Source organism: Merops nubicus, unplaced genomic scaffold (assembly GCF_000691845.1).
Source record: "Merops nubicus isolate BGI_N331 unplaced genomic scaffold, ASM69184v1 scaffold40183, whole genome shotgun sequence".
Classification (NCBI taxonomy): domain Eukaryota; kingdom Metazoa; phylum Chordata; class Aves; order Coraciiformes; family Meropidae; genus Merops; species Merops nubicus.
Genome location: NW_008598951.1, coordinates 1 through 27,091, shown reverse-complemented (window position 1 = coordinate 27,091; position 27,091 = coordinate 1). Strand labels below are relative to the sequence as shown.

Genomic DNA, 27,091 nt, shown 5'->3' with positions numbered 1-27,091 from the left:
TTTGTGTGAACTGATCCAGGGGAAGTAGCCAAAAATATTATGTGTTCATCTCAACAAAACTGAACTGGACTCACAGTGTTTATGTGAAATGAGAGGTTTTTTTCCACTGCGCCCAGCAAGAAGCAAATACCAAGAAGGCAGGAGGTGTTTTCTGAGTTTGATCAGCCTCAGCTTTTCTGAACGGGTTAGTGAAAACTGCACAACACAGAGCATACAGCTTTGGTAATTCTTTACATCCCTTTTATGTAAAGAAGAGGAAAGGAATTATGGTAGGATTTCTGTACTGTCCTACCTGATGACATTTGCAGTTCTGTAACTTCAGGGCTCTTCATAGTCTTCTGGAGTTTAAATTCTTGAACTGCATTTATGACAGGTGAATAAGGTTTCAATATTTGAATTTTGCTTCTGTGAATTTAAAATGCTGAAAAATGGAAATTTTTGTCATTCTAGCATCAGATGTCGGAGTTTCTCAGACCTGTCTTCAAAATGGGACTTGATTAATATTTTATTTGTCTTTTTAGACACTGGAAATAAGAGCACTGTTTGTGTTTTCTCGCACTGACTTAAGTGCCAATAGTAGGAATAACACTGTGTGATTTCCTTTGGTGTAGATACACTTTATGTGAAATTTGGAAGCTATGTAAACAAACAAGATAAATTATGTAAGCATTACAAACTGAGTTACTGATAGGGCCATATTTTGTTTTCACCATTAATTTTTTTCCAGGCTCACTTACATTCTTAAAACACTCTGAAAACCCCATTTCACTTTGTTTCAACTCACTTATAGACCCTTTTCACCATGGATGTTGTCATTCCCACTGACAGTATTAGATGGGGTGCAGAAGAAAAAAAAAAACTGCTAAACTGTTAGAAAATTTGGACTACAGAGTTCAAGCCTATCTCAAAATTGAAGAGTTATATTTGAACAGGGAACCTGTAGCTGAACAATTGACAAGAAACGTGTTGGTCTTCACAAAAATGAACAAATTACTTGAAAGACCTCATCTTCTCCTTTGCTTTTAGAAGTCCTTTGCTGCAGACATTCTTTGCCTTTGTTTTCCCAGCTAATCTTCTCAGTAGTGTTTCTGTTTTGATATGTTGCAGGTGAAGATCAGATAGTCTTACTTTTTAATTTGTATTTTTTGATATCATCTTTGCTGTCTGCCTGTATTCATACATAAAAGTCCTGATACCCTAAATTGTCAGATTTAGTAGAAGGTATATCCACATCTTTAAAAAATTATGTTTTTTAAAACTTGCTGTTTCCTCTTGAACTCCCACTCCACTGGCAGTGCCACAAAACTTGCCATGCAGAAATAAGCTGGTCTATATAAAATAAGGAGCTTTTGAGAGGTTTTTGGAGGGTTAATAAAATAATGTGGTGGTGATAATTAGTAGAAAAGCACAAAGTCAAGATAAAATAGAAATAGTTTATTTCTTTGAATGTTCATGTGTTCTTGGTTTGGGCTTTATAATTTAATTTCTTTGTACAAGAACCTGAAATTGAACAATGGATAAGGTATCTGATTAAACCGTTTAACTTCTGGGAGTTGTGCTATTGGCAGAAAAACAGTAACACTCTGAATATAGCCGAGTTGCCTCCTTCTGCCTGGTTTGAATTATAAAAGCATTAGTGTGTTAGACTTTCTGCCTAGTTTTGCTTTGCTTTGTTCTTTTAATATTTCTTGCAAATTAAAAATGGAAGTGTAGCCAAACAATTCTCTAAAGGCCACTCATCTCATTTTTAGGTTAAATCAATTTTTTACCCTAGAAATGTTTTATGTATGTATATTTCCATGTAGGTTGTTATTCTCTGAATTGACTCTGAAATTGATTTGGTTTCTTTCATTATGGCTTTTTCACCAAAAATATTAGGAGTAGTGTTTGCTTTTCTGAATTAAAATGAAATTGACCTATTAGAATTACGGCATTGTAGAGATACTTGCAGGAGGTGCTGTCTGTTAATGAGACTGTCAAACACAACCCTGCTACCTCCAGCTTATTCACTTACTGCAAATAAGGGTTACTCTGAAAAGTGTAAGAAAAAAATAGAGTTTCATGGGTGCTTGGAGCCAGTGCTGCCTGCTGCTGCTGCTGCATGTGGCACTGCTGGCAGCGTGTCTCAGTGCAGAGATCCAGTTCTGCACAGAGATGGGACACCAGTGTTTTAGCCATGACATGAGTTACCCGGATTACTTCAGGGCATATCTGCACAGACTGCACTGGCAAGTGCACCTCTGTCTTGATCACGTACTTTGGGTTCAAAAGAGGCATTCCCTATAATCATCTGTCACATCACTCGCATTTCTCCATGAAACTTTCTCCTTGACTCCTGGAAAAGAACCGATGAAGAGTGAAGTGTTGTCTGATTCATGTGTTGACTGTTTGCTTCTGCCCTTCCTGCATGTCTGCATCTGTGCTTGTCTCTTGCGTTATCCATCCCCAGAGGGAATGCATCATGTTTGCCTGGTAAGGCTTCCCCATTCCATCTTTTCAGCTTCATTGATTGTTTCCTCCCCTTGGTAGAAAATTCCTTCAAGTGTTATCACTTGAGAGCTGACCTTTTCCAGCATTTGTTTTTAAAATGTACCCTTTAGTAACTAATCTCAAATGAGAGAAAAGCAAGTCTGTGATATAGTAATATATAATGAACTGTGTGAACAAAAAAATATATGTAAGCTGTACACTTGCATAATATGGTCCTTCACTGGGTCAATTTTTGTATATAGCGCTCCTCCTGTGAAGTTGCTTTGGTTAAATCAAGAAACTAATGTTCTGATTTGTGAAATTAAGTGAAAGACAGGAATATTATTTCTTGGTATAAAAAAACAATGACAAAATTAGTAAAAACTGTAGTTTGGCAATAAAATGAATGACTAATTAAAAAAAAAAAAAAAAGGAAAGCATTTGTGCAGTGCCAAAACTGTTATCTATTGTAACTGCTACAGAGCCGTATAAAATCAGCAAAACCTCTCACATAACACATATCTTTAAATAGCTTTGCCCTTGGATGCATACATCCCTTACTGTTCCTCAGAGCATTTATTTATGGATGGGAGCTTTGTAAAGGCAAGAGAACTGGATTACATATTATGCTAAACACATTCCCATATTACTGTTGTTTCACTGTCCTGCTTAAGCTCACAGTTGTGAATTTTAATTTTATGTATGTTTCTAAGAAACATTGTTTATTTCCAGGTAAAAGTTTGGAAAAAAAGCTATTTTTGTAGTTCTGACAACCCAGACTATTCAGGATGACCTAAGGAGAAATGTTATTTGAAAATTGAACTTCATGCTTGGCCTTTTCCATTTGTTTTCCTTTCTTTCTGCAGAAAAAGGATGCACAAAGATGGTTTCTGTGGGTTTAGGAAACAGATGATATCACACAAAGCTCTGTGTTTACATGCACTCTGGTGTTTTGATTTTTAATTAATGGTGTTTTTTGAAAACTTCAAAGCAGGTCAATAGAGAGGTGAGCTCAGATAGTGTTTGATGTCAGCAAGTGAAAATGGAACAAGGTTGTCTGCCCCATGTTTTATCTGAGGAGTGGGAGATTGTATTTGTTTTTAAATTTTCTCAGTCGATTTTCAAATGAGTTAAAAAAACTAGGAAAATGTTATCTAATTGAAGCCTCTCAGTCAACTAATGATGTCAAGCAGTAACTTTATCACCATATTTAATTTGGATTGTAAACCGTTTGATACAACTAGAAGTTGTCTCATCCATCATAGTGATGTAGCCCTTTTTCTGTGTCTTGCTGCGGGGTGGGTTTATCAGTGGTCGGCATGGGGTGGAGGTGAAGAATAACATCCTCTTTAGCTGAACTTGCAGATTGGAATGTGGGGAAGAGGAACAGCTTGTGCTGGTGCCTGGCCAGTGCCCTGGGTCATTAGCCTCCTGCTAATGAAAAATGCTTTAATGACTACACCGGCCAGGTGCCAGGATATGAAATATGGGTGTTTGGTGTTGTACTTGTGTCTAACATAGGCTCTGAGTTACGGCAGAAACTTTAACAAGGGAGCATGACCTGCACATGGTCTTGCTCCGTGCTGGCCTGACTGCTGCTTGTGAGAAAGATGAGATCTGCTTGAGTGGCTTGAGAGGTGAGACCAGGTGTCGGGGGTTACCATGGGGAAATAAAAGCGCCTTATGGTGATTTGTTCATATGACCTTGCTGTTAGAAAGAATAATTTTGCTTTCTGATATCATTTTCAAAAGCACATCACTTCTTCCTCCTGTTTCCAGTAAAAGTAATGATGCTACTTAGGATATTCAGAGATGACCTGAGGTGCACACAGGTAATTAGAGCAAGTGTGATTTTAAATTCTGATTGTGTAAAGAATAGTGTGGCATTGCTTTTCTGAAAAGAAAACTGGTAATTATCAAATATTTAAAAATAAGCAGTGAAATTGCACTTGGCAAGTCCTTGCAGTAGCAATATTTTTTTTTCTTGTTGTTGTTTATGCCAGTCTAGAATGTAAGTGTCATCAATTTGTTTTTTTCCTCAGAATATGGTGGCATGGGCTTGGACTTCTCCTATAGCATTGCAGTGGCAGAGGAGCTGGGAAATATTCGCTGTGGAGGTATTCCTATGGCTATTGGAGTGCAAGCTAGCATGGCTACTCCAGCTCTTGCAAGGTAACTTTCAGAAAGTTTGATTTAGTCTAAAACTCAAATCATCATGTGTTTAGGCCTAAAACTCAATCTGTCTAAAAATAGGAAGAAAAAAAAAATTAATGTGCAGATTTACTGTCTAGTTGCTCTTCAGCAACACTTGACAAAGGAACTTACACTCTAGCTCTCTCATACAGTTTGGTTTAGAGGAGAAAATATGCTTTTTTTAGTAGTGGGTGGTATGTTTACAAACAAAGAACCTTGGTGCCACAACCAATAAAACCATTTTAGTTCCAGAATACCACTATTCACATTTGTGTTGCCTTTTAGCCAGATATCCCAGTGCAGTCATACTGAGGATGCATTTACTTGTGATGATTAGGAGCAGTCTAATTCTATTTTATAATTTACTTGCTTTTTTCCAGCTTTACAAGGTGCTCCTTGCTGACTGTGACTTTTCAGAAATAATGATCAATATTGGTGTAAGTTCTAAAGTTGTAGCACTTGTATCATATGCTTCCTTAAATACACCCATTCCAGGCAATTACTCAATTTGCATTTTCTCATCTGCTTGTGTCAGTGTTCCCTTTTATCACTTGCTGTCATTCAGGCTCCTGCACTTTTTGAATCCGTTGTTTGTTTGTTTGTTTTTTCTCCCTCAATAACAGCAGCAGTTACCAACTTCTTGATGTAGTAGTTTCACAGACATTCTGCATCAAAACAGCAGTTTGCAGAACTAGAGGAAGGTTACAGGCTGGTCCAGAAGTTTGCCTCTGGAACATGAATACTCTTAAAATTCTGTAAGGTTGTGGTGGGGATTATATTAAAATAATGATGATGAAGTCATGAATTTCTCTGCACGAAACAGATACACAAGAGGGGAAATTTTGCGCAGAAGACCATTTTAGGATTGGATTGTTTGTTGATGTTTTGTTTGGTGGTTTGTTTTTTTTTTCCCATTCTGATTGAAAATACCTGCAAATCCACTGTAGAGTCTGGAATGACTCTGTTCCCTTGATATCCACTTATGCTTCTGCTAGGTACGTGTGACTTCAGAGGTCTCAGCCATGGGAAATCTTTCTAACAAGTTCTCCTTTCTTCTCCTTTGGGTAATAAACCAAAGACTGATGAAAGCATGTTATTATGTTCTGCACTTAGAAAGTTCAGTATGTCTGTTGCAACAGTAGTTTAGTTAGTCCAGCTGAGAATAAAACATATATTAAAAGATTTCAGAGAATAGTACCTTGCTTGCCCCCATGATAGCCTTTTATTCCCAGGAGTTTAAAAAATTCTGTGGGTAAAAGAAGATGGGGTTTTGTTCCATTGCAGTATTTTGGCCTTCTCTTACTCTGTTCCACTATAGTAAAGCAGTGAAGCTGCATACATTTGTGAAATCCTGAAGTGGATATTTTGGAAAGTAAATGTGAAAATGTCATTAAAATGACTAAATCTGTAATTGAATTTGCATCTGTGTTAGTGAACTTTTGGTCCACTGTTAAGTCAGTTCCACTGACTAGTCATGCAGTGTCCCACTCTTAAGATACGAAACTAAAACTCTGTAGTGAAAAGAGAACTGGTTGCTACTGGAAATTTTGCATGGGTGCAGCTTTACTTTATGCAGTGTAATTAGAGGGTTCATGAATTCAAATTGTATTCACAGTCTTTAAAAGGTATCTTTGTACTGAGGTGATCCTAAACAAGTTCAAAGAGATAATTGAAATTTTGCATCTTAGCACATGATGCATCAACCATGCACAAAGTAAACAGTAGTGTGGGAATCGAACATGATCCCTTTCCTAACTTTTGGCTTTATTCAGCATTCATCAAGCATGTGTTGAGTGCACCTGTAAACCAACAGTGTGAATGTGATATGTCATGAAGCTCCACCACTATAAATTAGAGATGTTCCCTCAGTTGGATATATAACAGCACAGCAGTTTGAACAAATGGATACACATATGCACGCACACACTTTTAAAATTTTCATACTTCAGAAAAATAAAGTCTTAAAAGATCTAGAGGCAGGATGCCTCCTGATGCTGTTTCTGCAGCTTCCATGGTTTCTTGCTTCAGTGACAAGTTGTAGCTGTTGAAAAGTTTGGTTTGTGAAGGTCTTTGAGATACTCAGTTAAATGGGAAGTACATTGTAGTAACAATTTTAATTATATAAATAATAAATTTTGAAAATGTTACCTGTATGTCTTTGCCTGTTCACTATTCCTGCCCCTTTTTACTTCATTATGATTTTTTTGGACAACCTTCAGAAAGTTATATTCATGGTCATACTTGGAAGCAGCCCTGCAGATTTTTATTTACAGGCATTTCTATTGTGCAGACAAATACAGGAGAAAATAGTTTTGTTTCACCTGAAGATGCCCAGACTGCTCCATTTTTTCCCCCAGATTCCTCCAAGTGAATCAGCAGCACTTTCTAAATCTGTGAACGAAATACAAGATGTTTTGTCAGCAGTGATATGACCTTTGATGAAAAAAAAACCTTTTCTGAACCTTTAATGTTCAAAACCTAGTTCTGAACATTACTCTCCGTCAGGTCTTTCAGATGCATTCAGGTATAATACTTCTCTTGCTTTCATGCTTACAAGTCTAGTGGAGAAAGCAGCTCTAGGCTGAGGCAGTGAATAAGACACATTTCCCTGGGCTTGTAAAACCTGTAAGGCAATTCATCCATAGTGATACCAGGTAAGTGTAGAGCTCCTTTATCTCAGCAGTAGGCAGTATACTTGCCTTTTTTTCTTTTTTTTCTTCTGATTATTTGCAGGAAAACAGTAAGGATAATGATTATCTAGTGGGAAGAAAGTTTTTCTATTTCATCAGCTTACTCATTACTGATTCTTTCTCCACCCTGAACAGCAGCATAAACATGATGGTCAGTTATGTTCCAGCCATAGCCACTTGTGCTGCTTTGTGGTTTTGAATGCCTGTGAGGGTCTCACCTGGCCAGAGCAATGTGGTGGGGCAATATGAAGTCAAGCAGCTGCTCCTGAACTAGCTTTCCTCAGAACAGATTCACACTGTCCGTATACATTTGAGATTTCTCCAGCTGCTGATGACAGCCTGGCCATGCTGTGGTAGCAGGTTGTCTGCTGAGCAGCCTTGAGGTCTCTAGGGCATGTATGGTAGCAGCAGGACACCAACCACATGAGTATCTCTTAAAAACTGCGTTATCTGAACACAGTAATCTTTAATACAATTCCTCTTTTACAATACCTGTATTTTAGTGCAAAATGCATTCCTAAATAAATAGAATACTGACATCATTATTCTTAACCAAAACCCTTCGGGTAGTATCATCTGCATGAGGCAGTCATATGTCTCAGGTAGTCTCATACAGACTACTCATCTGTATTCATCTCAGAATGTAGCAATAGCTCGAACTGAGCAATTTCTTTAATAAAAACTTAAAACGACTGAAGATAAAGACTTGATAAAAACTGGGAGCCAGAGTACTTCTCTTGTTGCTTTTTTTCTTATTCCGACTTTCACAAAAAAAAAGTTTTCTAAATGCATTTTTTTTTAACTCACATGTCTTCTTATCATGATTGAAATAGTGTCTCAAGGAGAGAAAACTGATTGCAGTGTGGATTTTTTTAAAGCCAGGTTATGTAAATTACTGAACTTAATGAGGTTTCTGTGCTGCCCAGTGGTGCTTGCTGCTGTTCACCATGCACTTCTAATCCTTCCTCTGTGTGTAAGAAGCATCTATTCCTTTTTTTTTTTTTTTTTTCCTTGCTTCTTTTCATGTATCTTGAAAATCCAAGGAGTACTGCAAAGCTGGATCTGGACATCAGGTGGTAGGATGCCTGTGCAGGACTACAGTGAAGCAAGAGCATGGCACATGGCTACTGTATTATTAATAGTTTGAATATAGAAAAAAGAAAGAGAATTGGGAGAAATTAATCTCTTTCTAGTATGCAAGAAGGAGAGTGACACTAGGCCGAAGTTACCACCTTCTTTGCCTAAAGGAAATCTTTATATTCCTAGAAAGTCCACAAGTAACCTATTGTGTCACCTTTGAGATAGAGCAGAATAAAGCATAGATCATCTGAAAACTTTTATTTTTTTCTTTACTTTACTTTTACTTTGCTGGTGAATAGTGCTTGAATGTGTGAGCTCCAGTGCTTGAGCTGGTCAGATGCTGAGAGTTGTGTTAGAACTGCCTGCAGCTGTTCATATTCAGAATTTCAATTCACACTTAATACTGTAGTATACTAGTCTATCTGTCAGTTCCACTTAGAACTTTTCTTACTAATGTAATAAATTCACTTCAGCTGGGCTTTTTTCCTAGAAGCAGAAGAAACAAAAGTGAGTAAGATCTGTGGTTCTACCAGGGTGATTATCAGCCCAGTTAAGTCATAATACTGATATGCTGTAGACATTTTCATTCAATGTAGCAATCTAACCTGTCAGAAACCATTTTTTATATATGTGATGAATAAAGGTGACTTCAGATTTCTAATTGTCAGGGCACATAAACAGAATTATGTGTATCAAGAAAGTGTTCCCACCTCTGTATTTTGCCATGGTTTTATTTTCTTTTTGCCTATCATTTACAAGATGATACACCATTTTCATTTTTGTGTTTGTGTTCATGACATTCCACCGATGTTACTTACAAAGTGCAGAGCAAAAAAGGATGGACCACTTTCATGCCACACCTTACATGTCAGGGTCACACTTGGGACTTGTAGGTTCGCCAGAGTCAACAAGGAGCTCTGATATATTGACTGTGGGCTCATGTATGCATACATACATAAATGCATGAAAATATATTTTAGAGTGATGCTAAGGCTGCACAGTTAATTGCATGGGAAACTATGATCTGGGGTATGGCCCCAGCCCAGAAAGCTGACTTAGTGTGGTCTGTCTTGAGCTAGAGCATATCATTGCAAACAGAGTTTTCTAATTCTGGAGCTGTTAAACTGGAAAGAAGTGGGTATTGCATTTATGTGAATGTGAGATTTTTCTGCAACACGTTTAAGAGGGGTAGAATTTTCCAGAAACAACGTATTTCTAACATAGTAGCTCCCTGCTTGCTGAGCTGTGTGTCCTTCCTGGAAGGTGTAGAAGGCCATGATCTTCTGAAGATAATGTTGCCAGACTATTTTTTTAATGGCAAAATAACTTCTTCTGTAGCCTCATTTTTGGGAAGAGCAAAACTGTTTTCTGGAACTCAAACAAAGATATCAAACAAAAAACATTATTCTGAGAAAAGTTCTTGTCATGGAAATCCTCTGTTGAAATAACTAAAGGCTGGCAAAGTTTAAGCATCAGAAAGCATTGCCAAAAATCCCTGCTTCTCCTCTCATGAGCTGATTTTTCATGTTGTTGGTTGGGGTTTTTTATCTAGTGAATGTTCAGCTGGCCATATTTGATTATGTCTCAAGGAAAAGGGGGGGAGGGGGAAAAAAAAGTACACTGCATAACAGAGCAGGGGACTTTGTTCTAGTATGCTGGAGGAAGGAGTAAACACTCCAGGCTCGCTTCTTTTATTTATTTGGGATTGCTGCCGTGATTATCAGCAGAGACAGGACTAGGAATCAAGCTCCCTGTGTGCACAAGGTGAAAATGTCTGCCAGCTTCCAGCCTGTTTTCTGGCCTTCCTGTCTCCTTCGACTGGTTTGTGTCAGGGTTGGAGTGGAGAGGAAGAGTCAGAGTCTTAGCTAAAATGGCATCACTCCTTTTGAAATACTGGGACAGTGTTTTAGAAAGAGGGCCCAGGTAACTGCAGCCTTCTTAGACTTAGGAGCTGCTGATCTAAGACACCTCATACTGAAGAGACATCTGAGGAGGAACCTGACTTTTATGGATTTCTGCTCAAATAAAAGATATCTCATGACCCAAGGAATTTTTCAGTCTAACACAAGAGAGGTTGAAGAACCGGACTATGAACTGACCATTCACAGTGCAAGACTGAATCAATGAATGTTAAGTAGGACAAAATCAACTGTCAAATAAAATGGACCATGTTTTGAATTAATGAAAGGAGTTTAACTTTGGAGAAAAAGAGACTGTGTCTTAAATTAATTGAAATATGGCAAAGTAAAATTTTTCTGTTGAAGTGCTATCAACAATTTGCTGTTTCACTTTTTCTTCCTGAGAGGACCAAAAGAGCAGCTGGGAAGAAGCACTGATGGATTTCACTTTGCAATTTAAATGCAGATGTGGAATATCAATCATGTAAATACAGATGTTAGCATCACATGTCACAACTTTTCAGTCACTGCTAAAACCTGGCAAAGAGCTGGTGTAAAAGCCACAAAATAGGCAGAAACTGGGTTCTCCATTGTGGCTGAGTGCAGACTGGTGCAGAAGCATTGAGGAGAAACCCCAAGGACTGTGTTTGCTTAGATCTTACAGCTCTCAAAACAACAATCATAAAGATCAGACTTTGAGCATCTAGATCACATGTTTCTATGGGAGTAAGATGCCTGAATACTTCTAAAACCAATATTTTAAATTATTGTGGCTGCCCTTCTAGCGAAGACTGAATTGTAGCTTTGGAGCATATCTATTCTGTCTTTTGACTATGGGACAGGTTTTGCCTAGTCATAGGAAAAATTATTACTGTGTGGGTAGAATAAATTGGTTTAGTAACTTGTAAATATAGTTTACCTTCAAAAGCTTTTAATATCCTATCTTTTTCATTATATTGTTGCAGGTTTGGTTCTGATGAGTTGAAAAAACAGTTCCTCACACCAACTATAGCTGGGGATTTTGTGGCTTGCTTGGGAATCAGTGAAGCTGGAGCTGGGTCAGATGTTGCAAGTAAGTTAACCTAGCAAATTGCCAATTTTAGACAGCCTGGTATTTTAATGGAAAGAATCTGGTTTCTTTGACTCTTCCCTTTGCCACTCATTTGTAAGAAATAGAAAGGAAGGAAAGTCTGGTGTGGTGAGGGCAAAAAGTAATATTCCAGGTGCAGTAGCACATGCCTCTGATGCATGCAAAAGCAATCAAATTGAATGAATTTGTCAGTGACTTAATAGCTATAACCCTGTATAGGCTGAGCACAACAGATTAACATGAACCTGTCTTGCTGGCCCTGGATTTCTCCTAGGACACAGGATGGCTAAGTTGACCACATTGTGCTCTTAGAAATTACTGAGACTACATCTTCCTGCAGACGAAATCGCTGAGTTTGACAGAAGATTTTTGATCAGCAGAGTCATACATCTATCTCCTTGACCAAACTCATGTTTTTTTTCAAGACAAATGGATAATTATTCAGTGTTAAAGCAAGGGTGCAGCAGGTATTTTTCGAGAGAGTTAATTTGGATCTGAAATAACAGGACTAAATCTTCCTGCATGACCCATTGCTATTTTCTTTTCTAGATAATTGATTTTCTTAATAAGAAAAATTCCACGATTTTTATAAGCTTGTTTTTTATGAAAATAATTCGAAATTTGAATGTTCCTAACGTAGGAAATACAACATAATTTATTTTAATTAGTATCTCTCTAGTCTAATCAGATGATTATCAGAAATTTCTAAATATTACTTTAATTTTGTTGATGCAGTGTGCCAGATAATAAGTATTCTCTTAGCTGCATGTTGTTTATCATGTAGTTTGTTATGAGACGCTTGGATTACTACAGTTAAAGGGAGATGGGATCAGCTAGGTTTATGTGATGAACCCAGACTGAAGCTTGGAGGCAGACTGCAGGATGAAATGATGGTACTTTTTCAGCTTTCATGGAAGATCTGACCCCCAGTATAAATCCAGAAACCAGCTTGCAATGCTTCTAAAGGGTAATTAGCTGGACAACTTAGGCATGAGCAGCAGTAGTTTGTTTTGAGCAGCACTGGTCTGCATGAAGCAGAGAGAACATGTAATCTCTAGGTGGCCCAGCTTCAAAGTAGTGTGAAACTTCACTTTATACTTCCTTTTGTTTCTCATGCTATCGGGAGGTTTGTCTCCCTGAGGTAAGTGAAGGGCGTAGTAAAGCATAGCCGCTGTTCACATGTGAAGGTTGGGGACATACTTCTGCCATGTGAGCTGGTGTATTTTAAACTGAAGAACTACCCAGAGTAAAGTATCTCTAGCATTTTCTTCTGTCAGTTTTAAAGTTACTGGAGGTGAAGCAAACAAAGAAGAACTGTTTCACTGTGTGAGAAGTTAAAGGTGCCTGGAATTTATTAAAAATTCAGCAGAACAAAAAGGATTGTGTGTATTAGTCTAACATGAATTTCAAGTCAATTTGAAGGAGCACCTGCATGCTTTCAAATGTAGTTGTTGTATATTGTACATAGGATTGACCATGTACAACAAAACTAGCACAGAGATGACTGGAGAAGCAGAACAGTTGGTATATGAAGTGTCTTTCTGTAATGTCAGGATTCTTGACACCACAAAGCACACACATTTTTGCCAGTTTTGATGATTTTTTTTCTCATTCTATCTCACTACTGTTCTGCAGTTTATATAATGTTTTGCTGATAGTTCGGGGAGGAATATGTAAGAACACATCATGGAAGACCCTTCCTCTTCTTTCTTCCTCATCCTATCAATTCTTCCAGGCAACGGCACCAAATAACCCTGTTCATGTCTGTCTCTTCAATGTAGATATCTTGTCCTGTTTTTTCTCAGTGGAATCAAGTCTTTCTGCTTTTCTGGGTTTAGGTCATCTTTTCTGGGCATGAAAAACCAGAATTGCACATGTTGTTTATAATAGCACAACGACTTCTCCAACTTTAGTTGAAATACTATCCTCCAATATGTAATGTTACACAACAGTCTTCTGGCTTGTGAATCTTGTGATTAACTATGCAGATCATCTTCATTAGAGATTTGCTGTTAAAACACTGTAAGATACATCAGTCTTTCTTACTATTTTATGCCTAAGTACTTACCATGTTGAATTTGAAAAGTCAAGATCATTCCTTTCTCGCTGGGCAGTACCTCTGTGTTGGTGATGTCTCCCAAGACTGCTTAACCAGCAAATTTCATTAGAGTATCCCTATCCTTCTTTTAAGTATCATTAATGGAAATATTTAATAGGTTTGGTCCAAAGGCTGATAGCCAAAGGGGAGCTCCAATAATAAAGGAGCTCCTACACATCAGCACTTCCTCTTTTAAGGCAACCTGATGCAATTTCCCCTCTTCCTTACCTACATTCCTAGTTTTGTCCTAATTCTTGGAGTTTTTAAAATTTAACTAACAGTTACTTAGTAGCACCAATTTTAGTTTTCTTGGGTCCTACAGGGTTTCTCCTGTTCTGCTTTTCTCTAGAAAATCTGTCATTTTCATAATAAAAAAGATCAGTTTTAAATAAGATACCACTGGTAAATTGAATTCTTGTTTTCGTTATAAATTAATTTTAAGGCTGTGCAGACTGCCAAAGCCAACAGCTTCTATTTGCACTAATTTTAATTTCTGTACAGTCCTTCCTACAGACATCTTGCTTTGACAGCTATATTGTGAATATTTCTGTAATCTCCTGTGAAATCTTTCTTTAGTTCTAAGGCATCTTCTATATGTTTCATGTTTTATCACATTCTGTTTTCATTTCTGTAGCTGAAACATTTTTGTTTGGCGCCTCAATCTTCTTTAATTTTGTTGGTTTTCATCTGCAAGATGAAACCATGACTTGGTTTGACCTCAGGCAGTTCTTACCTTCTGACCTCCAAACTGTAGCTTACTTTGATGACTAATCTCTTCCCTTTCCTGTAGGCCATCTCCTGTTTTTTGAACTGATTATTCATTCAGTTAGACTTGAAGCTATTTCATGTAAGTTTTGGCAATTTTTTCCTATGCTGCTGATGTAAATTCCAGATATGTGTTCTTAATTTTTTACTTTAAGGATGTATGTTGCCTATCTTTGATCATAATATTGACCTTAAAAATTGAAGCCTTGCCTTTTGTTAAACCTGTTTAGATACATGGCTGGACTCAAGAGCACAGCAGAGAAGAAAACTTGAGGCTCAAGTATGTTGTGATTTTGATGTTGAAGTGACCAACCCTGGGTGCTTATATGGCACCTCTGTGTCATATGCCTTTTGATGATGCTGTGTAGCTTTTCCTAGAGGGGGCCCTCACAGCATACTCTGTAAACTGTTGAGTGATAGGCAACACAGGGACAGTGGTGTGGACCTGCCAAAAATGAGTTACGGAGCACCCACTGAAGTAGCCTTTTCCCAGGGATATACACTGTCAGGGAGAATAACAGTCAGTTATTCTAAATTGTCTTCAAATCGGCATCACTCAGATTGAGTCCACTTGACTTTAGTAAATTGTTCAGTAGGTTTTCAAAGCCTGCTCTATTTCAAACATAAAATATATTGGCTTGATGATCTTTATTCTAAATAAAGTTAAAGAGAATCAATTCTTCCTAAGTTGATTTTAAATACTTGTTTCTCAAGTGTTTAAAGCAAACTATTAACCATCACATTTAGGAGTCCTTGAACATTCCCATTAATGCATTAGTGCATTCCCATTCCCATTAGGCATTTGCTCTTTAATCTGTATTTGTGTGGTTAGTCCCCTGTTTCACCATGTTTGCAAGAACTGTTTACATTTGTGATAAAATCACAGTGCTCATTGGTCCTCTGCAGACCTTTCAAGAGACTTCTTATCTAATTTCTTCAGTAGCTGTTTCATAGCAAAAGGATGTGTGATGTAAATCACTATGTGTGCTTCCATCCTTTTCCCACTACTTGTCCTAGTTCTTACTTTAGCTCTTGTCTGTCCATTTGTTATTAAGTCTCCATGTATATGATTGTTCAGTGTCTGTGTCCATGTATTATAAGCATCAGTACTTCAAATTCCTTCAGTTTGTTGGCCTTTGTTATGCAGATTTCATATCAAGTCCCTTGGACAAATTAGGCATAGACCTTTCATTGACTGAATAGCTACATGGCTACTGTTTTTATCCACGTTAATATATCTGTTTCCCTTTCTGTTCATCATTATCTGCTTGTAAATTCCTTTTAGTCATAGCTGTATCCAATATTCCCTTGTCTTAGACAATTTTCTCTCATCATTTTTACCCAGTTCCTCCATTAACAAGACTTCTTTTCAGCCATGCTGACATCACTCCTAGTTTATCTTGTAAATGAAGTTCAGATATTTGGTTTTCCTTTGTTTCATGTTTAGAGCCTTTGTCTCTAAATTGAGACGGGTGTGTGTGAAGGCATAACCTGCTGACTTAAATGTGCCTGCCCACTCACACTTGGTGTCTGACTCCAACCCTCCAAGTCTGCTGCCTTCTTCAGTAGGTGGGATCTTATGGGCTTTATAATCTGATAAGATTTACAGGTGTCGTTAGGGATGTGGTAGGGTTCTCTTATACCACTGCCTACTTGTAGCTAGATATCTGTTGGGAGAGTCTTCCTTAGATGGTGTTTTAGAAGAAGTTCCATTGCAGGGGAAAGAAGCCAGCCCTTTGGAAATTCTTCCTGAGTGTACATAACTAATGATTCACTCTGGCTGTCTGTTGCTGGTCAGCCTGCTTGCAGTGTGATGTGAACACTCACAGATAAGACTGGTTTTTTTGCCATGGGGTAAAAATAGCAAGTGTTTAGAACTCCTTTATGCACAGACTTTGGCCTTTTGGAAGTTTACTAGCTTTGAATTTAGTACACTGTTCTGACGAAGAACATGCAGGAAGTACATGCACATTTATCTCTCTGCACACACAGATATTGAGACTTATGTTTGATTAAGTCAGAACTCTGAAATTAATGGCCTCCTCGGTGACTAATGTGCACAGTAACAGAAGCAACTACTAGGTCACCTGAGACTGAAATTTTTCTGGCCTGAGTTTTTGATGACCCAGTTTACTTAGGGAAAGTTTTCTGTTTTCAAACACTGCAATGAAGACTCCACCTAAAGGGGGATGAGAGAAGTGGTCTGGTTTCACTGACTTGCTTTCCAAGAGTTGTCCAGATTGATCTGCCTTGTGCAGCCTGGAAGGGTTGGAGGACTTGGGGGATATGAAGGGACAACCAAATATTAGTTGTCTGGGAGCAAGGGATTGACCGCCAGTTGTACAGGGACAAGCTTATCCCTCCTTCACAAGAATAACCCTTTATTTCCTGTGTTTTGAAATAGATATCAAGACAACAGCTGTGAGAAAAGGCAATGAATATGTCATAAATGGCGGTAAGATGTGGACTACATCTGGGTGCCAAGCAGACTGGATGTGCCTGCTGGCAAACACCAGTGAAGGACATCCCCATCGCAATAAATCTCTGATATGTCTGCCAATGAAGCTACCTGGTAATAATGCAGAACTTCTTCTGTTCAAATTTCTTTATTGGTGGGTTGTGTGTGCCTGATATAAGAAGGAAAGGTGTTTGACAGAAAGGACTGCCCCTATAAATGCTCTTCTCAGTTAGGTATTTCACTGTCGTACAAAGTTGGTTCTGAAATGGGTTTGCACACTTCCACAAAAAGTGAGGGACAAGAGGAAATGAGAAGTTAAAATATTTTGGCAGGGCCTGTTGCAACAAGACAAGGGGTAATGGTTTTAAACTAAAAGAGGGGAGATTTAGTCTACATGCAAGGAAGAAGTTTCTTACAGTGAGAGTGGTGAAACACTAGAACAGGTTGCCCAGAGAGGTGGTAGATGCCCCATCCCTGAAAACATTCAAGGTCAGGTTGGACAGGGCTCTGAGCAGACTCATCTAGTTAAAGATGTCGCTGTTCGCTGCAGGTAGGTTGGACTAGATGACCTTTTAAAGGTTCCTTCCAGCCCAAACCATTCTTTGATTTTATGATTCTGTGATTTTCCAGGCTTCAGCTTGTGACTTCCAAATAATTTTGTATCGAGAGCCCTTTTCACCAAAAATAGATTTATAAAAATTGTGCAGATACATTTGCATGAGAGTATTTCATAACTTGCTGTAAGAATGAGTGGACAAGTCAATGCCAAGGACAAAATTAATGCCTTCAAGATCTTAAGGGAATATCTTCTAAGTGAATTTCAATATGGTGTAAATCAAGCAAGTGAGTTGTCTTGGGATTAAGCAAGTTCTGAGTGGGTTGTAAGTTTCTACAACCTCTGCTCATGCAAGAGGGGCTTTGAATCTCACAGAAGATGAGCCTGAGCTGCTTCAGTAGTTGCTGACTTTGTCCTTATTGTTAAGTGCTGAGCAAACATATAACTCAGAGCATCAATCTCCTGAATTTCCAGGTAAATTCACTTATCAGCCATCTGCATGAAGTCCTCCATGTGACTTTTCAGGAAAGGGTCAGAATGCATTTGCAGTACTATTCCTCTGAGGTCAGTTTTCCAAAACCAACAAAGCAGCCAGCCCACTGTTAGAAGCAGATCAAATATTGACTAGGAGGTTTTCAGCTTTGTTTATTCCAAAAAGACAGGAGTCATTGTAGCTTGTAGGGGGTGGGGTGTCTTGTTAGGCCACACAGCCTATACAGGGACCTGCTTCTCCTGTGGTAAATAGGGTTTGAGTAGAAAAACTGCCTGAGTCACCTGAAGCTGATCTTCAGAAGTGTATAACTCCCTAGAAGCAAAATCTGCACTCCTCAAAGTCTATATGCTTTCATTCTTCTGTGTGATACAGATACTGACCTTCAAAAGGGTCACTGTACCAAGACAGGTGATGTTTTAAAATGAAGTATTGAGACAGTTGATTGTGCTCAGTGGGTAGATCATATCAGAAGAGAGATTTTTCAGGAAGACAAAGAGGAAGAGCATGACAAAATCTGCCATTTGACACAGATGTGAGGAGGAAGCTCCAGCTGTGATACATCCTAAGGATGTCTGTCTGCCAGAGATTGTGCTCCTTGGATGGCAGCAGACCAAGAGTGCATGGGAACTATCTGGAAGACGTCACTGAATGATGCAGTTTCAAGTATCTATAGATGTATGTGTGTCAAAGCTCTAGAATGAGTGCAGTGGAGAATGAGTGTGGTATGTGTGACTAACTGCTGCGGTCACCAGCCTTTGTGGCAGGAGGAGGAAGAGGTAACTTATTCCTTGCTAGCAGCTGTAAGGACATAGGAGACCAGTCCAGCAGTTTTTATGAAAATCTTGTTTCATCCTTATTGACTTCAGTAACTGGTAGTTTGTTGGGGAAGCAGGATTTGCTTCTTCTAAATTTAGATGTATACAGTATCTCTTCTGAGGTGAAGCAAATCATAGTCTAGATTTGATGGACACTGCTGAATACATTTTTCATAAAGGGAATCTGGGTGATGACAATGTGAATTCACAGAAGATAACCAAATCAGTTGAATACTTCTCATACTAATGATGTCTTTAAAAAAACCCTGAATTTCTCATATGATGAAAGAGAATTTAACAAGTTGTAAAAAGTCTGTGTGTAAGGTAGACAAATGGCTTGCAGCCCTAATCTGGTGACTATTTGTGCTCTGGTTTATCCTTTGAATCCTCAGATACAGCTCAGGTAGATTGCAAGGAGGAGATAATAAAGAGAAAGGACATCCAGGAAAAGGGGAAAGAGCATATTTCTCGGGTTGTAGTTTAAAATGTGCCTCTTTCCATTCATAATGGCACTAAATGGTGTCAGGAGAGAGCAACTGCTTTTCTCTCGGGAGCGAATATAGGAGATAAAACAGATTGTCAGAAGGCTGGAGGAGTGGGAGAAAATGGAAAATCAAATACACCCGGTAAGAACTGTCCAGGAAGAGATACAGCAATCCATCTTGGTGATGACTGGTACAAGTAGCACAAATGGCTCAGTTAGAGTGATTTTAGTAAGTCAAGCACTTGGCCTTGCTAGATTGATTTGTGTATTGTTGGATGGCTTGGGATTTATTTAACACAGACAAGCTCCAGGAGTTATCTGGGCAGATAATCTGAAAAATTAGTTCCCTGCAATGGAACTAAAGCTGCTGGTAATTTTTAGCATATAGTACCCCTTACGAAGAGAATGAAGATAATTAAAGTAAGTAAAGGAAGATTTTGATGCCTCTATTGTAGTCAAAGTGATGATCACTTATAGTTGTCTTCAAAAATGAGAAAATGTAAAGCATGTGGTAGCAGCAGAAGGGACACTAAATGAAGCTGATGCAGTTTGGCCTCCTTCTGAATGAGAAAGATTAATTAATCTGAGGGCAAGTTGAAACTGGAAAGGGGAGATGCTGCTGGGTTCAGTAAACTTGAACACACAACCCAGTCTGGAAGAAGTGTGGATAGAAATCGTCAACACATTTAGCTCCTCTAACCAAACTTATATGACATTGCTTCAGTAGTTGTTGTTGTATGTGGACTGGAGGAAGTACACAACAAGATTGATTTAGCTATATAAAGAACTGGCAGCAGTTGTACTTTTCTCAGCAAAGTCCGTAGTAAACCATGCACTGACAAGAGCTGTAAGTGCATCTTCATGTAGGGGAGGGGCAGTGATTGCATAAAAGCTGCTGGAAGTAGACCGAAGACATGATCTTTGATACTCAAAGAAAGTAAGCAGTTATATTCCAAGGGGAATAGATGTTCCAGAAATCATTTGGGCCTGTAATTGGTTCAGTGTGTGTTTGTTTAGCTCTGATTTTAATACAGAAACAGACCACAAATGCGTTTTTGGCATGACTGGGTGTAAATTGCTGAGTAATTTTCAATCCAATTCAAAAATGTTAATACAGCTGTCCTAATTTTCTTCCTCCATTGAGCACATAAAAAGGAAGTATTCCTAACATACAATCTGTTTATAGATTGGCTGGTGGAGAAAAATCTTGAGCGGAAGATGTAGAAGTCCGAGTGGACCTTATTCTGAGAGCAGTCTTGGCATTTGGAAGTAGAATCAGTATTTCATCTCTGCAGAGAGATGAAACTTTCCATAACCTTATTCAATGCAGCAAGAGAGTGAATTTGAAGGGAATGACTGCCAACTTCTTTCTGCCTGCAAAACCAAAGCAATTTTCACATGACTGAACGTGTCCTGTTAGTAGAAGTTGAGATGTCTATATTAGTTCAGAAAGAGATGTTCACTGAAAGCCATGAAGGATAGTAAGGTACAAACAAGCAGAGAGAGGGACCACAACAATGTGTGTGTTGTGACCAACTCCTACTGAGCTACACCAAAGAGCAGCAGAGGACTGGAGAAAAAAAAAAAAAAAAAGGAAAATATTACCAGAATGCTTCCTCATCACAAAACTGGTTACAATGCCTTGTATGTGGGCAGCAAAATGTTTAGTTTTCTGCAAGGATATATATGCTGATTTAGGTGACTGGTTTTCTATGTATATTGCCTGGGCAAATGTAATAAGCATGTTTTGCACAAATCCTTATACCTATATTTGCCACAGTTTACCCCTGAAACGTTCTTGAGTTTCACCATGAATATTCATATTAGCCCCAGGGAAACAAGGAGGTAAAAACTCGATCATGTAATCCTTTCAGTTGGAAAAGACCTTTAAGATCATGAGTCCAACATTTAACCTAACAATACCAAGCCCACTAATAAAACATGTCCCTAAGCACCTCATCTACACATCTTTTAAACACCTCCAGGGATGGTGACTCCACCATTTCCCTGGCAGCCCATTCCAGTGGTTGACAACTCTTTCAGTGAAGAAATTTTTCTTAATATCCAACCAAACCCTCTGCCTGGTGCAACGTGAGAACATTTCCTCTTGTCTTATCACATATTACCTGGGAGAAGAGACCAGCACCCACTCATGGCACAAGTTTTCATGCCACAGCAGTAAGCCATGCTTGCATTTGAGCAGTAGCAAGAACTTGTAGCTGGGAAAAAAAAAAACAGTCAGGAAGGAGTCCTACCTGGTGTGACTGAAGATGAAGACTGAAGTCTTACATGGCCAAACCTGAAGGAACCAGGTTCATCTCCAACAGGCCATTGCCTGTGGGGTCAGTCAGTGTTGTGTAGGGAGCTCAGTGGGTAAGCAAACCCTTTTCATGAGCATGTCCACATGAAAACTCAGAGGAATTAATTGTGATCACTATGAACCCTGCTGTGTCTGTTTAGATGAACTAAAAAATATTTTGTAGGCCATCATAAAATACATAGTTTTAACAAAATTTGTAGTTGGTAGGGAATTGTTGGATAGTTGTGGAAGTTATGAATTTGAGTAACTTTTTATTATTTGGAAAAAGTAGTGTGATGTGGTTATAAACTCTTCTGTTCTAAAGGAGACAGAAAATATGAGGATAGGCTGGAAAAGAGAGGATAAATGGGGAAGAGAGGAAAGGAAGAGAGTTTCTAGGAAGATAGATTCCCTATTTGCGGCTTAAAATGTAGCTGATTTTGTCAACATTAAGTATTTCTCTACTGTTTCATAGCAGTGGAGGCACACAGCAAAGAATGCTAAATTGAATTCCAGCATTTTATTATAGAACATTGAAATAAACCACAAGCAAATAAATATTAATTATGTCAAGGTGTGCATGAAATAAGATTATTGCTACTAGTAAACAATTATTATTCAGGGACATAATGAAAAGTGGGATCGTTACACTTGCAGTTTCTGATTTGCTAGTTAAATAAAATGGAAAAACTGTTAAAAATAGGGTGTGGGCCATTTTAGTCTTAAATTCCAGAATACTGCTTTATTTTTCCTAAAGGTAGGTTTCACTGTAGTCCTGGCACATACCTTCACATGTGCAAGATTCACTTTCTTAAAATGCTACGTTGTACATAGTGCTTCTATTTTTTATGGCCTTTCTAATATCCCTTTTTCTTCAGGGATTCTTGTTGCTAAAAAGATAGACAAACTGGGCATGAGGTCATCGGATACAGCTCAGATCTTTTTTGAAGACGTAAGGGTGCCCAGCAGCAACCTCATCGGTGAGGAAGGAATGGGGTTTACGTACCAGATGTTGCAGTTCCAAGAAGAGCGGCTGTGGGGAGTAGCCAATGGTAAGTCATCATCTGTGCTTCTGGGGCCGGGCAGGGGCACGGGTCGCCCTTCGCATGACTAACAGCACTTGCCTTTCATTGTAAGTTGCAATGACCTCTTATGATGTGTTCTAAAATCTGTCATAGCCTGGATCCAGACCACCTTCCATTTCTGTAGGGAAACTTGAAATAGAAGATATTTTGTGAAGCATCACAGAGGCTTTTTTTTCTGTCTCTTTTGCTTGTTGTTTTTCTGCTGATAAGAAAATATGGCATCACATTGTCTGCTACAAATACAGTATAAAGGCTATCAAAATACTGGCATGAAATAGAAGGATGATAGCTTTTCCTGTAGTACAGTAAGCTATGATGTTTATCCTGGATTTTAGAAAATTAACTCAGGGGGTCTGTAAAGAACTGGCTCTTACAGGATGTGAGAGCTTTGTTTTGTGGATCCGTTTTAATTCAGTACACTTTGGACACTTTTGGTATGGCACCAAATTCCTTTCCCTGAAGTTAGGCTGTCACAGAGTTCCTGTTACTCTGAACTCGGGGAATTAGGAACTCTTAAGAAAGTGATCTTCTGATTCAGAAGACCAAATGAAAAATCACCCCCTGTTGTGGGTTGGTCCCAGGCCAAATATTTTAGAATTCAAATGCCTTAAAAAAAAAGATCTTTGCTTTGGGCTAAAACTCTTAGTTCAGACTGATTAAATGGTAAATGTGAGAGTAGCAAAGAACAGGAGATTAAACTTGCAAGGGGTGCCAGTGCAGACTGGGGCAAGGAGACAAGGTCCTACTGATGGTCTTGCTTTAATTGAGATGTACACAGGCTGTAAGGAAGTGCATTGTACCTTTTTTTTTTCTCAGTTTGAAATCTAAGTTTAACAAAACAATCAGAAACACTGGGTTGCAGTGACACTCCCCAGGCAGCAGAGTAGCCTGCTGCATTAGTCATGCCCCAGGCAAAAGTGACTGGCACTGACAGTATCAAAACACAGAGCCTGGCAGGTTAGATCACTTCTGTTAAAACCACTGACAGCTTGGTACTGTCCAGTCTTGCACAACTGCCTGGCAGTCACCGTGCCCCAGGAAGTGGGACACCAGGTTTCAATTCTTCTTTTTGCACAGAACAGCAGTGGGAGCAGCAAACACTTACCCTAGATGAGCAGTCTGGGAAGGGCATCTTCAATCCCCCCCACCATGGCCAGGCAGGGGCCAGCAGGGAGGAAGAGCCTGGGAGCTGCTTCCTGCAGTGCAGCAGCCAGTGTGTTGTACCTCCCTGGGCCCTTTAGTTTTGCTTTATCCACCATCTGGTATAAAATGAATGAAAGCCCTGGGAGCAGGGACAAGACATATGAAGTTCCAAACTTCAGAGGTTAGCAAGAAAAAAGACAATGAAAAAAGAAATGTTCAGAAGGGGGCCAGGTGTTTGATGGATGCAGCCTGTTACACTAGGACTTTTAGGTGTTAACTTCCAGTCCTGCAAATGGTTTTACATATGTTCAACCGCAAGTGTTTTGCTGGAGGCTCAGAATTGCAAAACTGTCTTATGTGCCTTTGGTAGTTTTCTGATTAGATCTGCATGTAAAATCCTAGTCCTCACTTCTGGCCCTCTGAAGGACATTTGTGTTCCTTCCCATTTCATGACTATTCATGTGACATAGAAAACCTTCAGTCTGTTTTTAAACACTTTAGGGAACAGTCCTGGCATATTTGCTTTCACTGCTTCCTAAAACTTGGAAGTGGCAGTTGACTGCCATTCTTTTTTTTCTTTTCTTTTTGGGCATTGTTTTCTTTTGTTGTGTTTGGGGTTTTTTCTTTTAGTTTTATGCATTTTCAGTATCAAATATCATATACTCCAGCATTCTCTTTATTTATTAATTATCTTCTTTGTGACCAGATTTCAGATTGTGTGGGAATTTCCTTGCATCTTCAAGGGGTTTTTTTTGTTTGTTTGTTTGTGTTTTTTGTTGTTGTTGTTCTTGTTTTTGTTTTTGGTTTTTTTTTTTTGTTCCTTTTAAAATGAATTTTCAGTCAAATAGATTTAAACTATAAATAGAAAACTAATTTCCTGGAATTGCAAAATTTGGTCACAGGTGTGGTCTTTTCTTCTGAGTGGCATGTCATCAAAAGCGTTGGTAAAAGTTGCTGTTTGTTGCTTCATTGAAAGAGAAGAGCTGCCATGTATCTCTCCCGTGTTGTGACACTAGGTAAACACCGTGGCTCTGTGGACCTGTTGCACTGATCATAGGAAAAGAATGTTGTGATGGCAGGAAAGCAAACAGGTTTTTTATGAATTGCTTAATTTAGAGGCAAAGGGGGAGTTCAGTGTGTATGAGAGAGAAGAATGACGCTTTTCTAATGACTTCTGTATGCTCCTGTACTCTCAGTTTTACGAGCACCATTGAGTCATGGCCATGTAAGCAGGATGACAGATCCTTTTGCATGGACAACACACATCCTTAAGAGACAGATTGCTCAGCTAGGATCTCACTGCACATTTCACTAGAAGAGGGATCAGCCACAACCTAATATATTAATTTACTTTCATTGTGTGAGGAGACATAGCAAGGCAAAGTATGTTTACAGTGAGCAGAAGTTTCAAGTAGAAATAAAGTTGGATGGAGGTATGAGTAAAAAAGTTAGTCTGCATCTGGCAACTTGAAGTGCTTTCACAATTCTCAGCTGTGTGGTAGACCAGACCATATGTTCTTTAGGCTGCCTAGAGGGATGTTTCCTGCATGTACTGTCAGTTGAAACCCATGGGACCAAGTTTGCTGAGGATTATATGACAAAAGTGGAAACAAGTATACAGAAAAAAAAAAAAAAAATCAGAGAGAAAATGAATTTGAGTTGGCATTTTTTTGTTAAGAATGGCATTTCTTTGTACTTATATGACTGGCAAAGTATTGCGTGCTGTTATGTTGTACAAGGCTGTTGGCAGTCATGGTGTTCATGACATGCTGCGTTCCATTGCTGTTTGCTGCACAGCTAAGCTCTGCAGTGTTACAGCTATGCATGTAGCTCTACACACCTGTACTCATAGTATCACAGGATGGTTTGCATCAGAAAGGACCTTTAAAGATCATCTCATCCAATCCCCCTGCCAAGGGCATGGACACCTTCCACTAGACCACATTGCTCAAAGCCCCATCCAACCTGACCTTGAACATTTGCAATGATGGGGCATCATCCGGATGGGCAACCTGTTCCACTGTCTCAGCACAGAGAAAAGCTGATCATCTTACAGAATGTGGGGATAGCATGTGAAAAACAGCACTGTGTGGAAGAGCTGATGAACAATCATGGCAGGGGCAATTGGTGGGATGCAGATTCTGCATATGAGAGCAGTAGAGGGATGAAGTTTAAATAGAAGTGATCTTGAAAGCAATGCAAAAAGGAAGGTGGAAGCGCACCAGGCTCCTGTAAGGAACTGTCATATGAGTAACTGGCAGGTGGAAAAAGGGATTTTGTAGTAGTCAAGGGCTTGACTGTATTTTGCATTTCAGATTCAGAGTTTTGTGGTTTAGATTCTAAATGTGAATGGAAGTGAATATGCAGTTATTGAAAAGAGCACATGTGACCCTTCTCTTACAGATGGATTTCTGAACTCTCTCCTCCCTTCTTCTTGCCATGGTGACATGGGTCCATGTCTGCCAAACAAAATTCTGCACAAATTTAGCACCTGCTGTTATCCTAGCAAACTGCAAGAGACCGATAGCCTAGCCCTTCATTTCAAGCCTGGTTTGCATTGGAGAAGAAACTTTTCCCTTTTCTCCTTGTTTGAAACAAGAGTGTCTCATAAATTTGCTCAAGAAGTAGCAGTGTACTAGTTCTCTTGCATTACAGCAATGTCTGCCATCACACCTGTCTTCCAGGAGTATCTTACATTGATTCTATTTTCATTAGATGAACTGTTTAGCATTTACTAAAAGTGGCTGTGACTCTTAATGATTTTCCCTTCCTTTCTGTACTGGGATCTGATCACAGAATGCAGATGTAACAAGCAGTCTGTTCAAACTCCTTGGTCTCTTAATAGGTTTCTGCCTTCTCCCTGAAAGCTTCCTTGAATTTACATTTCTACAGCATTCCTCAGTGAGCACTCTGCCTTCATATTTCCTTTCAGGATTGTAAGGTACCTTCAGGACACAGGTAACATGGAAAGTGGAGTTGCCACAAGCTCTTGCTAAGGCCCCAAATGAAGCATTTATGGGTAGAGTCTGGATACATGTCATTACATACTGCTTTGTATGACTTTCCTCCCCTCCTCCCAACTCCACTCGCCGCTGAGTTTTGTCAGTTTAGGGCTCAGGTGAAATAGGGATAAGGAAGTCTTCAACATATAAGGAAATACCAGACTCTTTTTCACAGTTGAAACTGCATCCCAAACTGAGCTTATGGAATAATTTACTTTAGAAAACCTTTTTTTAAAAAAAAAAAAAAAAAAACAAACCCGGCGGCTGTGACTAAAATTCTGTCTTGCCCTGTGCTTTGCTCCCTGCAGTGCTGACAGCGCTGGAGACGCTGCTGGCAGAGACGACGGAGTACACGGGCCGGCGGGAGGCGTTCGGCCGGCCCGTGCTGCACAATCAGGCCGTGCACTTCCGCCTGGCCGAGCTGGCGGCCGAGCTGGAGCTGCTGCGTTCCCTGCTCCACCGCGCCGTGGGTG

The 27,091-nt window shown here is 39.1% G+C and overlaps 1 protein-coding gene across 1 annotated transcript; it reads left to right on the top strand.

Annotated features, from left to right (window-relative positions):
• Window positions 1-4,036: 4,036 nt before the first annotated feature.
• Window positions 4,037-27,084, top strand: LOC103769977 (probable acyl-CoA dehydrogenase 6; the record flags this gene model as incomplete). Its single annotated transcript, XM_008937221.1, has 6 exons — window positions 4,037-4,106; window positions 4,512-4,641; window positions 11,296-11,402; window positions 16,688-16,855; window positions 22,267-22,440; window positions 26,927-27,084. Coding segments are annotated over exons 1-6 (807 nt in total), but the record flags the coding sequence as incomplete, so codon positions are not given.
• Between the last annotated feature and the right edge of the window lie 7 nt (window positions 27,085-27,091).